The sequence below is a fragment of the Dermacentor albipictus genome, chromosome 2, assembly GCF_038994185.2.
Source record: "Dermacentor albipictus isolate Rhodes 1998 colony chromosome 2, USDA_Dalb.pri_finalv2, whole genome shotgun sequence".
In the NCBI taxonomy this organism is placed as follows: domain Eukaryota; kingdom Metazoa; phylum Arthropoda; class Arachnida; order Ixodida; family Ixodidae; genus Dermacentor; species Dermacentor albipictus.
The window spans coordinates 159,648,950-159,666,651 of NC_091822.1; the positions used below are offsets into that span (position 1 = coordinate 159,648,950).

Sequence of the window (17,702 nt, forward strand, 5' to 3'; positions counted from 1 at the left end):
CAAGGGGAAAATGACAAGACAGCAAAGTACCCGAAGTTTCTACGTTGCGCTGAACGCGGTACCGTTCAGTTGCATTTTCTTGTCGGTTTTCAAGCATGAATTTCCCGATGCATCTTGAAAGCTTATCTTGCCTCTTATTAAATTCGACAGAGCAAAACTGTAGGCTATCGTAATGAATTTGCTACGGTAGCATTAAATCCGTGGCTTGAATAAAATATTACATGCACGTTAAGTTGCACCTCTTCTCTGGAGATTTTTTTTTTCTTGCACAGAAACCAGTAAACATAGACTATGTTGCGGACTTTGTATCCTTACTGCATCTGTATGAACACTTGCTCTGCAAGGTAATTAACTGTACAGCTAGCAGATTAATTAAACTGCTTGCTATATTGGCAAAGTGACAACGTACCCTCCAGCACAATTATGTAGAACTCGTGCAACAATGCGAAAAGCAGGCAAACGGCCTGTTCTTGTGGGGATAAAACAGTATAAAACGACACGCTGAAGAAAAGTAAATCAAAACTGTGCAGTGAAGTCAGCCAGTACAAGCAGTTCTTGCACATTCACAGCGGATCAAGTGTGCAGAAACATTCATGCCTTACATGTTTCTAGTTAGTTTCTAATAAGTTTGTGATCACATATATTAGTGTGTAAATCCATATAACGATATCCGCTGCGATTATTATCTTTATAAGTAATGAAATACCATGCTACTTGCAAGAACATATATCACCCGAGGATTTCAGAACAAATTTCTGCATTTCAACTATACACAATATGTGGCTTATTCAATAAAAGACCATAAACTGGGCTTTTTTGCAATGACAAACTTATACCAAACTTTACTTACATACAGGCAAGAAAAAAAATTATAGACAGATATATTGTTCTTCAATTTGTTCACCTGCCACTGTGGCTATAGCATTCTGCTGCTGACACAAGGCGAGGGGTTGATTTGCCAGCCATGGAAGTCGCATTTCGATGGGAGTCGTAGGTGAGAAAAAAAGCTCTTGCACTTAGATTTAGTTCATCACCTTTTATTGAACCCTTACACTTCAAAATACTATTGCATAGGGGGGCATGCTTATGCAAAATCTAACACCAATAGAAAGCAAAGAGCGGAATTGTAAAACAACCATCTTTCGTGATAATTCGAGTGTGTAAATATTCATTGCATCGATATGTATTGTTCAACAGCACTGCACAAATAAGCATGATCAGGTATAGCAAGTACTCTGTCAGGAAGCTGGTTCTACAGATGTACAAAAGGCATGAATGCTTATACTACGTCGCACACATAGCACAAAGAAAACCTTTTTCAAGAGTTGTCCCTTCTGGCAGATATGAGTGGGCCATAAGCAGCAGAAACTTTATTGCAGGACATTGTGTAATACCGCTTATGAAAGAATGAAGAGAGTGAAAAAGCTTTTAACAGCAGTACCTCATGCTGCTCTAATAAGAGGAACGATGAGCAAAAGCATTTCTGGTAGAGCACTTAAACAGTAACTTTCTGAAAGACAGAAAATTCCAGGTGAGAGTTGGAGGTACATTTGACCCACATGCACCAACAACACAGGCATACTACAAGAAACACTACAGCCTATGGTGTATTACAGTCCATGGGAAAGCTATCTTATACAGAAATCAAGAATGATGCAACAAGCCCTCGACAACACTGCAGACTTTCTTGGCCAGTCTGGCCTCTCGCTTTCTGATAAGTCAGCTCATTTCGACGTCGGAAAAAAAAGAAAGACTAGAATCAAGAACTACCCAAGATTGCACATTGTGATCCACATAGCTGGACAAATATGCCCGCAAGTCAACATCCACAAATCCTCAGCTAGTGTAAGCCCATGACGGCAGAGCCAGCACGTGGGTGAAACAATTATGCAATGCCTGGACGCAACTTCCACACCTGGTGAAAAGAATAATCTCGAAATAATGGGGGTGGACGAGTGCATACTATAGAAAATCGCAGATGCTGTGCTTGTGTCCAAGGTATGGTACGGTATGAATTACCAGCAGCACACAAAAAAGACAACTCATCGAATACAGGCATCGGGTAGTAATAACAGGTCTTTCCAACTGTACCATGCTTGAAGACCTCTATGAAAAAGAGCTAACGAACAAGCACCTACACAGAGTAGAGTTGCAGCCTGCAGCACAAATTTTTTGTCTCAAGAGTTCAGAACCTCGTCCCAAGATACTATGCCAGCTAGCATATGAGATTCAAAGACGACTGCCCCCCCCCCTTCAGAAACACAACCTCGGGAGTACCTGAACTCGAAACACAACAGGCCCATACCGTGGAATATGGGGGCAAACAATTAGAGCAGGAGACTATATGCAACTGCCAAACACACAGAGGAGGTTGCTAATCATGAAGATGCAAGCAAACATAAGGCACATATAGTACACTGATCTGGCAATAGCAGTGTAACAGTAGTATGACACTACATAAAACTAAACCTCATATAAGTGAGTACCATTCCAGGTCATCCTACACCTAGAAAAGCTGAACTGAAGGCAATCAAAGCAGCACTTGTAGTGCAGATTACACCCTGCACAACACCCTGCATGGATTCACTAGAAACTGTCTGGGCCTGCACATCACACAAGATTGTCAGGAAAATCAGGAGATTGATACGCGACTTGCAAGCACATGGCCAGAAATTAAATTACAGGATACATAGCCATGCAGATATTCCAGGACACAAGCGCGCTGATAAGCCCGACATAATAACTGAAAACTAGATGAGATGTGTATATTCATTATTAACTAAAGTGCAACAGATAGACAACAGACAAGAACGAAGTACTCGGTGTGTTCACTTCGTTCCTGTCCATCGAATTTCTGTTGCACTATAGTTAATGAATTCATAAGGCTGCACAGGAGAAGAATGATACCTCTGCCCAAGGGCCCAATCTCACATCCAAATCCACGCGTGTGCACACACACACAAGTGTTGCAAGAGTGCATAGCATGAAGCAGTATCAACAGGATGACACTAGATATGGATGAGGACTAACTTTCAACTGAGGTTCATTTGTAAAAATGTGGCGAGTTATACAAATTACCAGAAAAAGAAAGGACGACGAGCAAAACGAGAACAAGGTGAAAGCAGGAGCCAACGTCTCGACTAGTGGACTTGTCTTCTTCAAGGTCCACGTTTGGAAACGTTGGCTCCTACTTTCACCTTGTTCTCATGTTGCTCATCGTCTTGAATTTCCATCTCCTGCCTTCCCCAAGTTTTCCCCAGAATAAGAAAGACATCTTTGAAAGATAGATAAAAATTGGTGCTTGATGCAGCCAAACATAAATAAAAATGCTACAGAAAGAAAACAGAGAAAAATTCCAAGTGCAGGAAAAAATCATTACAATTGCCAATCCTGCATGCCAGCACCTTTCAAGAAACACTGTTGTTATTCCAATAGACAGACTGACAGCTTGCTTATGCAAGCACATTCTTCCAGTTCCATGCCATTGGGAAAAAAATGAGTTTCCTGGAAGGTAGCCACATGCACACTTGGTGATCACAATGTTTTTTTTTCCTGGACTTGTATATCTATATGTATTTTCTCCCTTTCCTGCTTTTATGTTTGGTTTCATCAAGCACTAGTCTTTATCAGGTTTTATTGTTGTACTACCTTGTGGTAACCTTTATAGATCATTGCATTTTCACAATAAACCTTTTAATTAGAAGTTAGCATAACCTGTTCTTACTGCTTCACACTACGTTCTTGCTACATTGGCCAAATAAAAGATTTTATAAGGTCTCATGAGGGCCATTAAAGTGACTTCTTGCAGTCTAAAAAAAAAACGAATAGCCTGGCTGCAAATGGTACCAGAGAACACATAGGACAAACAAGAAAACCGAGATGATCTAACAATCAAAAGTTTAATGTACACACAGAGTTAATGCTCGCTGATAAGCAATAGACTGAACATACACAAAAAGGAGAAGCAAAAATTCATGTGCGTTTCCTGACAGGAAATGCATCCATTCTAACGGAGGCCGTGATGACAAGATTAACACAGCATTTTTAGAACTACAGCTTCCGTAATTTCTCTAGGCAGCCGATCTGCACAGAATGCTAGCTTCTTCCTCTACAATGCACGCTCAGATGTGGAGAGTGCATTGTAGAGGAAGAAGCTAGCATTCTGTGGAGATCGGCTGCCTAGAGAAATTATGGATGCTGTAGATGCAAATACACTGGGAGAATCTTGTGTCAGCATGATCGCTGTTATACTTTCAGAGATGGATGCGTTTCTTGTTGGGATCTGTATGGACACACATCAGATCTTGCTTTTGCTTTTTGTGTAAATATAATTTATTGCTTGTCAAACAGCATTTACTCGGCATGTTCAATAAACTTTCATTTGTTAATACACCTCATGATTGTCTTGGTCTCTAGTAGAAAGGTGTTCATTCTTTTTACAGTGAAGCTGTGTATGCCTAGGCGAAACACTCATGGTCCGATCCCAAAACCCCTAGTGTAGGGGTATGAGCCATTGTTTAGGGGGTTGTGAGCCATTGTTCGTCTTACATGAGGGACGGAGACATTTCTTGTTGGGTATACATAGAAATGCTTATGCATGTAACACATAAACATTTATCAACGCGTTATTGCAAGGAAGGGACACAGAGTGGGACGGGGTTAAGACAAGATCATGATGTCATAATTATCTTGCAGCAAAGGTGTGGCGGGCTATTGGCTACACCGATAGTGACGTCGTTTCTCTCTCGCAGCAGAGTGCGCGTGCAGCAGTCTCTCTCCGACTTCCCAAGAGGTTCGAAAATGTGTCCCTGTATTTAATTAAATGAAATGTGCAGCCCCGGTGTGTCACTTCGTAACTACAGTGCATAACTGAGTCATAAACATTATGATTAACGCATTACAAAACACAAGTGCGTAACATAATCCAGAAAGACTTTGATGGACCCGCTGGATTAACACAATGAACCACTCATTGCACTTTCCACGATGGTGATCTTGCAAAGTGCAATGTGTGGCATTCCAAACAAACAATGTGATAAACCCAAGCCAAACATGTGCATAACCTCATTAAGAAACACAGACATAACCAATAATATAGAAAGACTTGAATAAACCATTGGAATTAACTCAGTGATAAACACCGGGGCCGCACATTTCAGCTTCGCAGGTTTACCGTCTGTACAGGGTGCATGGGCAGTAACTTTTTCTGTTATTGTTTGTTAAGTATTGTATAATGTTGTGCCAGTAAAACATGTTGGGCTAGTTGGTGCAATGTATTGGTACTGCTTTTTTTCTTAATGTTGTGCCCTTCTTCCTTTTGTAACAACTTTTTTTATTCCTCCTTGCATAATACTTCAACCTTGCAGCCTGCGAGGTATATAAATAAATAAGTACATAAGCACGTCATTCATTCATCTGCATACACCTCGCACCATTTCTTGCTCAACAAATGTCACTGTGTTGATGTCTTGCAGCATGCATCTACATTAACTGTCATTTGCGTTTCGGTATGGTTTGTGAACAGTGTAATGCATAAAGATTACATGACATTAAGGTTGTGGCCTATGCGGCGTATAAGCAAACCTTGCAAAAGATGACATGTTGGATTGTTGAAAATAAGACAAATTGTATATATCGCAGTTACTTTAACCGCATTTAATTGACCACTTGACAAAAACTTAACTTCGCATAGATTCCAACACGTACACTGAATCTGCAGGGTTTTTTTTTTGCTTATTAATGTAGTTGTTACTGCATGGCCACATTGTAGATTTGAAAAGAAAGTTAAATAAATTTGTTTGTTGCAACATAACAATATGTGTAGATCACTGCGATTGTAACACCAGAACTTGATACAAACATGCACACTATAGGATGCAAGCAAATGCTCAGGACAAACTCCAGAATGTTTGCATCCTGATACTTATGAAAGTGAACGGTTTCATTCCATGGCTGTCAAAAGAGGGAGAGAGAAAACTTAATTGTGTTCGTGGAACAAAAACGCATTGATAAGCTTAGACATATAGTCATTGCTTAAAACTTTCGAAATGAATAATTATAGCTTGATATCGACATTGAAGCAGCCTTTCGACAGCAAGAAAAGGAATCAGTTTTTCCAGCTCTGAACATTGAATTGCAGGAAATGCAAGCAGGCATAAAATTCTGCCAATATAATCTGTTTAGGAATACCAAATTCGAATAAACATTGAGACTTGCATTTGTACTTTCTCTGGCTGAGCAATCTAGTTTGAAATGACTCCCATAAGCATGTCGTAACAATGTTTATCTAATACAGGTTAAATGCATGCCTAGCTTAAGAAATCTGGATGATTGCTATAAATTACAGTGAAGAAACTATAATATCTAATAACATTAATAATATAAGAATAATATTTATTTCCACAAAACAGGCTAACCGTGAGAGAAGTGCGAGGCTGAGCAGAAAGCTGAAAAATTCTACGGCAAGTGCGAATGCCGCAGGCCTACGATCCTGCTTTATGAATGGCGCGTATTGATATGGTCTCCTTGTTAGAAGTTCCGAGTATACTGCCAGCGCGAGACACAGAACAACAAAGTGGACGAGAAGCGTGTCCTTTATAATGATATGTTACAACGTACAGGTTTCTACAAAAGTGACGGTAACTGCTCGAAACATTTGATGCGTCGGCTTTTGCGCCTTTAGAAATATTTAGAGAGGGCTCCCATATATATATTCGCAGCGCAAGCACGGCGATGGACGAACCAGGATAGCGCTAAGGTTGAATTTCACAACACAATTTTCATTCCACGTCGTAATCACACAGATCATTTGAGGCTTCGTTCAGTGGCACATGCGTGCTTTCGGGTTGGTGCTTCTTGTTGCGTTCGGCGTAAGAATATGGCTAATAGCAGGCACCACATATGCGCAATCACGGGCAATATACACGCATCATTTCTTCAGAAGCTGGCGCTGAGCACAGGTAGCGCGAGGATCTCGTTGGGCTGACACGACGACTTCGTGGCAGCCGAATTCCGAATACTGCATATGCGGTGAGGGTAGCAATATGAACTGGTCGATAGGTCATCTTGGAGATTGTTGTAGCGCAGGCAGAACGAAACGGTCATAGAAGGCAGATGAGACACACGGCGCAGAACCACCTGCGAACAGCTGTTTACGTGCGCCATGTCGCACTGAACTACCGAAACCGCCGTCGCGCACTCCAAGACAAATCTTAACTAACGTTTTAAATTAGTAAACTTACATATTATTTGCTTCTAATCAAGAAAAGTCAAGAATATTATACTGTAAACGTTTTATTCATTACAATAAAAGAATTATGCAGCGTGTGCCACGAAACCTGGCAGTAAGCAACCCTGGGCGTCGCACCAGTCGCATTGTTGAAATCGCAATCATGTGAAATGAGCCCTCGAAAAATCGCATTGCGACGCGTGCGACAGCACCGATTTTCGTCGTTGCAGTCGCAGCATGTGAAACAGCCTTAACTGGGATTATTTAACGCACACCCAACGCACGACGTACGATCCTTTTTGCTTTGCTCTGCGTTCGAACCTGCGACCTGGAGCTCAGTCGCACAACGCCATGGCTTCTGAGCTAGCACGTCGTTTAGGATCAGCTAGTAGCGGTAGCTCCAAGACTAGTAGAAGGAGCGTGGGTATTACAGTAGAACCATGTAGTAATATAGTTCCTGTTGCATGACGAAGCGAATTCGGTTCGTTTCGAAGCTTGTAATGTGTATTCCTGCAAAATGTCTTCATTTTGTCATCAATGCACTTCGACAAAATGAACCAAATGAAAGACCAAATGAACGTTACTTTGCGTTGAACTGCGGCAAAAATCGGGCAGGCTGCGACAGCTCGTTCTTATCGAAAAACAAAGTGCAAATGCAACAGGGCGTATTTAGGTTGCAGGGAAGGTCGTCCTCCTCCCAATGATGAATTCTAGTTCTTATTAGTCAGAATTAGGACACCCGCCATTGGCGAAGACACCACGTCTCCTTTCTTGAGCTAGAAACATAATAGTGAAGCGCGAAACACGTGCAAATGTTACTGTCGAAGCCACCTCGTAAACAAAATTGCCCAAGGCCATTTCCACTATCATCGACCCAGCTGCATCCAAGCGGCTCATCGAAGCCATCCCATTGTGACTTGTGTTATCTTTGTTTGCCATTAACCGCCCATTCCCTAATGTAATGCCTCAACGAGAGGCATTACATAAAATAAATAAATGAACAAAATCAACACTTATATAGTCCACTACGGGCAACCTCTTTCAACACGCTTCAAATAAGTTCTAACAACGCGTGGTCGAACGCATCAGATGCTTTTCGGGAGACGTGTTTCGCTCGCAACGATATTTGTCGTGTCGCTCACCGAGGGTCCTCGCCTTGTGTTGCAGGGGCCTTCGCTATGCCTGCGCTGCGTACGTGGCCATCTTCAGTTTCGTGTACGCGCTCTCGCTTGTGCTCGGTTTGACTGACAGGTGAGACGTGGTCACCCTGTCGTTGCTGTTACCAGGTGACCAAGAGGGGCATGCAAAATGAGTTCTCGTGCTTCCATTGGTAATTTGCGTTCACTCTAGGCGAATTTGTGTACAAGGTGCGCTACAAATGTGGCCTCCGTTTGCGAGATCCGCTGCCACGGAGTGGCAACATTGAACCCCAATATTTAGAACCCGCCCGTTGAAGGAGGGTATAAGAAAATTTTGAAAAAGTTACTGCGGTCACTTAGCAGAACAAGGGGTAAAAACGATCCACAGTCACTAAAGCACCCTAACGTGATTTGCATGCGACAGCATTATGACTTCTCTAACTGGTTACACGCATGATACGTTACGTCATACATTTTCACGTGTCCTTCACAACTCCACCTTAATACACCTTAATCTATCGTAATCCAATTTGAGCAACCTTATTTCACTTTAATCTAAGTTGAATAATTTGTACCAACCTTAATACACATTCGTTCACTTTATTCACCTTAATCCATCTTAATCCGCATAAATTCACTTTGTTCCACCCTAATCGACCTAAATCCATTTTGATTCACCTTAATTCACTTTGCTCCACCCTAAGTCACCGTACTCTAACTTGTTCTAACTTTGATTCTGTATTAATACTGACGGTATACAATATGCTGATGACGTCACTCATGATGATGATGACGTTTGCTACCACTCGTTGCGGACAACGCCGGCTTCTCTGCTTGATGGGACATATGATGCGAAAGTAAAATATGCTTTCGGGGCACTTTGCGTCTTCGTTGTGTGGTTAAGGTTAGTTTCGGAACCTGCTCATCTTTCTTAGTCACTGTTTAGCATAGTCAGCAAGGAAGCTGTAAGGGTGTCCCGTAACCCAATAGCCGCAACATTTTCCTACGACGTCTAACCAGACGAACCAGCTTTCGGGCGACCGCCACTCATGAAAGCGATCGACTTGATGATGTGACCAGCTATACATGACTGAACTGTGTCGAGAGGCGCTGGTGGCGTCGGGGAGGACAGCACGAACGCAGTGCGCATGCGCAGGATGGCCCTCCTGACAGCGCTGACGTCGATGATGCTGGTGACGAGCCTGCTGACGTCGTTCCTGCAGGCGGCCTTCGACTTCGTGCGACACATCTGGCGGATGATGCCATGGGGCGTGCTCTTACTACTCGGTGCCACGCACGTTGCCTCCGAGCTGCTGCAGGTATACCTCGTGTCTCAGCTAAGGCTGACCAAGCGTGTTATTTAGTTAGTAGGCGAATGTTTACGAGTTAATATGGCCGTTAAGCTATTATCCTTATTTGCACAGCTGTACACTAATTTGCTATCTCATTCGACGCTTCGCCTTTTGAGCGCAAGTGCGACATTTTCTTTTGAACAGCTTGGCTAGCCTTAGCTGCAGCACCCTATATGTACGGCATAGCACAAGAGGCGAGTGTGTAAAGCTGGTGCAGTTTAGAGGCTTCGTTTGTGTCAGAAGTCTACAAGTGGTGTGTTTGTGTATTCACTGAAAACCTGTGGCATCTCTCATTATTTGTTTGTGTGTGTGCTACAGTTGCTATACTCTCTTCCCCAGCTGCAGACGATGCTGTAGGGATGCCCTAAATTCTACTCGTGTTGGTGCACGCATTATCGGATTCGTACAATATATATACGATCCGTTAGATGCTAGTTCATACATAGCTCCACACTGGAAAGTAAAACCGATCAACAGACTGTCAGTGGTGTTGCTGCGCTTCTATGACGAACGCGGCTCCGGGAAGCATAAGGTTTCAAAACGCAAAATTGCAGCCTCGCACAAGCGCGCACCCCCCCTGCCGTCTCCGTGTCGCTTCGCAGGCATACGCCCTCCCGCAAGAGGCGCTCAGGGTTGAGTCCACGTCTTTCTGGGAGGAGCGCAGCCCGGTCGAGGCGCAGGCCATGCTGGCCTTCGCCACCTCGGTGATGGCCGAGACCGCGGACAAGCGGGTGCTGGTCGAGATCATGACGCCGGCCGTGGTGCACGTCGTGAGTGGCAATGAGGCATCCGCCGTGGCACCAAGAGTCCGAGCTCTGGACTTTTGCGCGTGCGCATAATGTTAACGCGTTTCCGATGTTGCGAGTGCTTTTCAGCTGGTGCTCACGTGGTTTCGCAGCTGCCCAGAGGGTAAACGCCAAACAACCTCTTGTTCAAAACTATGGATCACGTGCTCTTTATTGATGCGCTACAACGGCCCAAACTGCAATCTGCCGCGCTGCCTCCATGCGCTCTTGTTCACGCATCACTTATGTTCCAGCTTTTAAGCGAAACTTTGTTTGCCCTTCTCCCCTTGCACTACTTCCCCCTCCCCAACTACTTCCCACCTATATCACATAACCAAAGAGACTGCGTACGATATACTTGAATTTTCTGCTTTTAAAATTAAAGTAATAGTTACTTTTAACGAATTCGCTAGTGTTTCTGGGATGTTCCACAGTTCCACATATATCTACCTATCATCTCGCACATTCTTCAACGCACCCTGTAACTAAAGCCGTGTTTAAGTGTGTGGGTCATCACCCACATACTTTTGTTATGAGAAACACAGTTCCACATAACATAAAAATATTTATAAAAGTGTTTCTCCTGATACGCCGAACCCAAACTGGGAAAGAGAATAAGAGCGTAGTTAATGGCGTTCTTTTGCACATAGCACGATGTCGCGGGGTGAATTCTCGAGTGCGGTGGCCGCACGCCGATAGGTGTGTAAAGCAAGACCGCTCGTACACTTGCGCCTACAGCTGCACGTTCACGAAACCGAGATGGTTGACGGTGGCTTCCGAGATTCGGTGGCGCACACCGGATTTCTCAATACCTCCCACTCGTGCTTACGGGGCGCAGTCAGCGAAGTTCCGTATCCCGCCGCATTGGCGTTGTCCACCGAGGCTCATTAGGGTGCATTGATGCCAGCGGGGGTAATGAGGTGCCCTAATGCGTATATCTCGGAGGCCATGGTAGGAAATCGATCCGGAGCCCGTCTACTACGGCTTCCCGTATAGCCCATGCGCTGCTTTCATATGTCAAACCTCCCATTTTGATTTGTTCTGGGACTGACCGCGATAAAACCATGCGCGAGTGGTCATGTGTTACCTTATCCACCACCCAAAAGGCTTTTCTTCCCCTCGATCCTATAGCAAAACAGCTGCCTGTTCACTGAGCGGGGATGCCACCGGTTAATCAGGTCTGTCCATGAATTCTCGTCGAATGTTGCCAGGTGGCTGAGAACGTTACGGGAGCCACTGCCGCGTCTTGAATTGGCTATGGCATACATGTATATATATGGTGACGCTCTTGAAATGTGAACGTTACTTTCATCCACCAAAGCATCGAATCCCTGCGCAAGAAAGAACGTCATATGACATCAGCGCACAGCTTTCATGGTCCCTATAGAGAGAATGAAAGGCACTGCTTGATAACGGCACAGAGACTGAAGCTTTTGTTGGTCACGCGTATACCTAAAAATCTCATTATTTTTGTTTTATTTACTTGCAATACCAGAAACGAGCCTCAATATCAGCAAATCTTGTTATTAAGCACGTCCAGCTTTACATGGACTTGACGAACTTGCACCGGAATCTTCTAGAAGTAACACAAGAGTCCATTTTTATGGCAGAGAAAAGAGCCAGGTTCAAGAATATGTCGCATCAGCGCCTTGCTTCCTTAACACCATTGGTCAAATTTCTATGCAACCCTCTCCCCGGCAGGCCGAGATTCAGCGCAAGTACCCGGCCTACTACGCCATCCCTGTGATCGTGGGCGCTTCGAGCAACTTCATCATGCCCGCGTCGATGCCACTCGCTCTCCTGCACGAGATGGCGCGGGTGCAGTTCTGGAAGCTGGTAGGTGCGGTGGGTGGCGGCAAGAACAGGTCGCGTGCATTCATGCGTAGATCGTGACCGGGCGGGCTAAGTTTAAGACGAAGTGCGGATGGCCAGGTCACGCGGTACGCAGATCAGCTTAACCGGGGTTCTTTCCGAGTGGCACAGTGAGTGCAAAGTTAAAGTTGGGAGTGGAATAGCATTATCTGGAGTGGCGGAATTAGGACACTAGGAGTGTACACGCACTGGGCTGACGGAGGACATGTTTGTGGAACGAAAAACCGGCGTCAAAGCTACAAACTTATGTGGCGAACGCCCCGTGCCGAAAAAAAAAATGTTACTCCCGGCGCCTACATGATTCGGCCAGAAAGAATTCGGCGTCTTTGCTTAGAGAGCAAATGCCGGTAGAATATTTAGTTAAGCTATTAAGTGGAAAATTATCAAAGACGGTGGATAAAGGAGTGAAAGTTTGGTAACGCATTAGGCACACTTGCCAGGCGTCGCGAGGAGCAGCCTCTCTCTCTCACTTCCGGTGGCCCGCTGTGAGCCTCTGCAGGCATATAGTTTCTCACTTTATTACCTAGAGGGTACCTAGAGGGAAATGTGGCGCTGCTGCGCTCTTGTGTGCGTGGAAATGCCGATATATGGTGGCTTCGGTTGGCATCGTCCTCGCAGAGCCGGGACACCTTGAAGACGCGCCTGGCTAACACCGTTCCATTTGCCGCATTATTGATTTCCTACCAAGATACCACGTCAACAACTGTTTTAGATTTATTATTACATACAAACGTATGTTGTTTATTTACGAGGATTTGTGATTGGATGCTCAATTATATGAAACTTAAAATGTATCAGTGGACCGCTAGAGTTGGAGGACATATGACAGGAGTGGCCCTCGCTTTGGAACCGTTTGTCGTTTGCTCTTGCTTTTATTCGCTATCTTACGCATTGTGGGTGAGTGAACTTCATTGAAAGTTAGAATATGGGTGAATGAAAACTCTTTATGAAGAACTTATTTTAGGAACACAGTATCTGCGTAGCCACATGCATGTTTTAGACAGCGCATCGTACAACACCAGCCAACACAAGTCTCGCACACCCATAAGCCGTCATTCCCATGACAGCATAGCGCTCGTTAGAAAACTCCCATGGACGGTGGCGCCAAATTTCCCTCTAGCTAATATAGTGAAAACCTCTACAGCTGCAGGTTTTCCCCTTTCCTTATGTAAACGTATGTGTCAAACTTTCATTTTCTAAGATTTCTTGGCAATAAACAACAACAGTAGAACGAAAACGCTTTTTAATATTTTTTATATTACAAATAGCTAAGGTTAAGCCCAGGATGCGAAGCATACTAGCCTTTATTTTAGTTGTTATGCGTTGCATATTGCAATCACTCAGTTCAGCCCTTGGGTGCGGCCGCAGCCACCACCTGACTCTCGCTCCTCCCGCTAGGGGCGCTGCGCCGGCGCGTGAGCTGTTATGACGTCATATGGTAGCTACGCGGCCGCGCGCGGCGCAGCAAGGGAGAGCGTGGTTGTGCGGCTAGTATGCTTCGCGTAAAGCACATTCTTCGAGCCTGACAACACTGGCAGCGACGCGGTGAACGCCCGGTGGCGTCCGTCTCCTTTCCGTTCCATGTAGCAATCCATGATGTAGTCCAAGCCAGCGAACAATCGGCGTCTGTAGTTGTACTAGCGATAACGAACGCTGTGTATCACGATCAAAATGTGCTTCAAATAGTTGCCCGACTGAAGAGGATGCCGTGGTATAAGTTTTTGCGACGTGTACAGGGTGATCCTCACCCGTAACGTGTCTGTTCATACACAAATGTAAGAAAAACATTGTGGGGACAGAGTGGCTCTATTTTCTGCAACCCTTTAGGGAGCACGGCTTGCGCGGCTGCACGCCGTAGCGGCACACAACCTGTGCGAGGAAAAGGCGGCAGATCCCACACCCTGCGGGAATCGATGTTACTCGAAACAGTGTACGGAGGGCCTGCCAAGTTAAGGAAGCGGCCATGAGAGCCCCAAGACGTAGGCATCTGGTTCATGACTTGCAGTGTATGACACGCATGTTATGACATTCATGTCATGACCTAAAATTTATGGTCGTCGTAATGATGGGCCAATTTTGGTACATACCAAGACGTAGATGGCTGTTTCATGGCCTACATAACACGCGTGTCATGCCATTCAAGTCATGACATATCATTTATACTTGTCATGCACGTGTCGTACTATAACCAATTCTGCTACATACCAAGTTAACAAAAGGACCATGAGATCCCCAAGACGTAGGCATCTGTTTCATGACCTACACGACACACATGTCGTGATATTCATGTCATAACTGATCATTAACTTCGTCATAAAATATTTTCATAGTATGCCAATTTTGGTACATGCCACGTTAAGGAAACGACCATGAGACCACCAAGACGTAGGTGGCTATAAATAGATAGATACTGTCAAAGTGGCATATGTTCGGCGAGAAATGTTTCACATTTAAAACCGCATATGTGGAAAGCGGAAGAAGCAGTCAGAACGGACCAATGAGCTCGCCGGATGGGTGCAGATGCGAGAGGCATAGCACGTCGTGTGGAGATGAATCCGTGCTCTAGTTCATTAAAACATCTTTCTGGGCGAGTTGGTGCATAATTGATTTTAAAATTATAACAGCGCTAACACATGCATCCACCAAGGAACAAGGAAGAGACATAAGCGCTTGTGTCTTCCCCTTGTTCCTTTGTGTATGCATGTGTTAGCGCTGTTATAATTTTCAAATAAAGAAAAATGGTGCGCTGCGCTGACACGCATCAACTCCGTCACTCCATGCCGTGCAGCCAAGGTTAGTCTTCGTGTCAGCCAATCAGCAAAGAGAGCCGGCTGCGTGTTTCACAAATGGAGGACGGTTCGTCCATCCCTCTCTAGTGTCTGTCCCTGAGGGTGTGCTTAATGAATAAATTGTGCTCCACATATCCTTCCGTCAAACTTCCAGTCGGCCGGCGTCGCGCAGAGGGCGATCAGCGGATGGACAATAAATGAGCGTTCGTACGGGTTTTCTGTTGTGGTTGGCTGACGTGACCTACGGCTTTTGCTGCACTGCACAGAGTCTGTGAAATTGAGTAAATAAGAGGGGCACCTTGCGAGGTGCAAGATGAATGCATCCTGAACACGGCTTCCTGGAGGCGGGTTCGCATGAAATCTAGCGAAGACGCACACATGTTGAGAAAGAGTGTCAGTGCCACGTCCGATAGACGTGTTCGAAACATGCATGTGTTTTCGCCTGTGCAAAGCACACACAAGTGCCTCCTAATCAGAAAGTGGTGTTGGCACGTAAAACCCCAAATAATATTATTAAGCACACACAAATTATACCTACCGTTAGCGCGTTTTATTCCCACATCGTGCGAGAAGCCTCACCTTCTTCCTATACTACTTCACTTTCCTTCAGTTTCTCTTGGGCCTGTTCGCCAAGATTATCGTCATGGCCATGGTCATCGTGACTGTCAACGCAGCCGACAGGGCCGGCCTCTTCGGCACTCAGACCTCTCCGGAATGAAGAACCGGGGGCGATTGATTGGGACGAGGCGCTGCACGCCTTGCTATTGACCTGTATTGATCTGTACTTATGTAACCTGCTTCACATTGTCAGACTTTAGCATGGACTTTACCGAGACCTTTCTCGGTGACCTTGCTGCTCCGACGCAACCCTGCGTTATGACTGCGAACTTTTGCACACCCGATGTCCGGCGATTTCAGTTGACTGTGTCAGATGCAAGCGACTTGTTTCGCTCCAATGAACTCTAGCCAATAATTCAATGACAAGTCGTCGACACTTCACCGGCGAACATAATAACTGGCTATACGATTACGAAAGTATGTACACTGATTCGTGTAGATGTTGTAGTTTGTATAGGTAACGTGCGCATGTTGAATATCGTTAGCGACCCTACCGGTGAAGGATGCGCTCGAAGCGCTGACCTTCTATCCTAAGGTTAAATTATTGAGCGTAAAGTAACAAAGAAGACAAGGAAAAAGATTCATTGCTATGGCGTTCATGTATCACTCGGTTGTCTCAATGCGCCGCTGTGGGTCCAATGCTTGATTGCGACTGGGATTGCCTGGGCGCAAATAACTTGGGACATTGTTGGTGTTCCACAATGCAGACCGTGTTACGGATCCAAGCACATCATATACAGAAATCGTTAACATAGAGTCAAGGTAGCAAGTAAACAAAATAAAGAGGAAACTCTCTAATGCTTCGTGGGAAAAAGGAAAGCTTGAATGTGTCAGTGCGAGAAAAATAAGGGGTTAGTGAACCGGGTTGATGGTGACGCGTGCGGCGTGTGGTTAGAAGCTATACACATGGTGCTGGATCAAGCGCCAATTTTTCTTTATTAGCAAGGAAAGAAATTCTCGACGCACATTTTTTGCTTCTTGTTTCAAGGAATTGGATACTGCTATTTTCCATTACTTCAGACGTTGAATGGAACGGTGAAAATTTTGAAATAAATAAACCTTACGGTTTTCCTTTGAATAATTTAATGTGTTTAACTTTGGTTATATTATATCGATCCCACACAATGGATGCATACTCGAGCTTAGGCCAGATTAATGAATTATAAGCCAGTAGTTCAACCTGAGCGGGGGCTTTCGGAAGTTTATTCCGTAAAAGGCATAGCTTGCGAAAGGCGGATGAGCAGATATTTTCAACATGTGAATTCCAGGAGAGATTGTTAGTTATTGTTACACCTAGGTATTTAAAACTGGAGATTTCATGTAAGGGTGATTGTACAAGGTGATGCCTCTGATCGAAAAGAACTTTTGTGCCTGATACACGAAGGAAGTTCGTTTTATCTCTGTTTAGAACAATACCCAATCCTGGCACCATGCTAGGATGTTACAGAGCTATCTAGGTCATTCTTGTGATTAGAACATATAATTTCACGATACAGCACCCAATCATCGGCAAACAAACGAATCTCTAGGCCAGGAACAACTGTGTCAACGATATCGTTAATATAAACGGCATGTCTGCTTTGCCGCACGAATGGACAGTGAAGGCACCATTGCGCAACCGTGGTATAGTGTTTCAGGGCACTCCATGCCAGGTAAGTTTGCGGAGAGGTATCGCAGTTGTCTTGAACATGCTATCGTTGTGAACAATTCATGTTGGCGCACTGTTCACTTCGTTTGAAAGTACAAGGCATGGTGAAGGGGGCGAGGGAGAAGGAATAACATTTTTGATTAAAAAAATCGTGTGCAAAGTCACCTTTGATATATCAATGCACTCCCTAACGCTACTTCGTATTCTAGAATGCGCTACAGAACGGTTTTCCAAAAGCAGGTGACGAGTATTTCGGGATCCGTTATACGCG

The 17,702-nt window shown here is 44.7% G+C and overlaps 1 protein-coding gene across 3 annotated transcripts in view; it reads left to right on the plus strand.

Moving 5' to 3' along the window:
• LOC135897455 (uncharacterized) overlaps nt 1–16,856 on the plus strand; it is a 48,117-nt gene extending 31,261 nt beyond the window's left edge. For 2 of the 3 annotated variants that reach the window (XM_065426066.2, XM_070534184.1), the window contains 5 exons: nt 8,396–8,479; nt 9,524–9,686; nt 10,322–10,489; nt 12,206–12,340; nt 15,776–16,856. In XM_065426066.2, coding sequence (XP_065282138.2) covers nt 8,396–8,479; nt 9,524–9,686; nt 10,322–10,489; nt 12,206–12,340; nt 15,776–15,883 — 658 coding nt within the window. In that variant the 3' untranslated portion in view covers nt 15,884–16,856. The remainder of the gene's footprint in view (nt 1–8,395; nt 8,480–9,523; nt 9,687–10,321; nt 10,490–12,205; nt 12,341–15,775) is intronic. The other variant, XM_070534185.1, reaches the window with a different exon arrangement.
• Nucleotides 16,857–17,702: the final 846 nt, after the last annotated feature.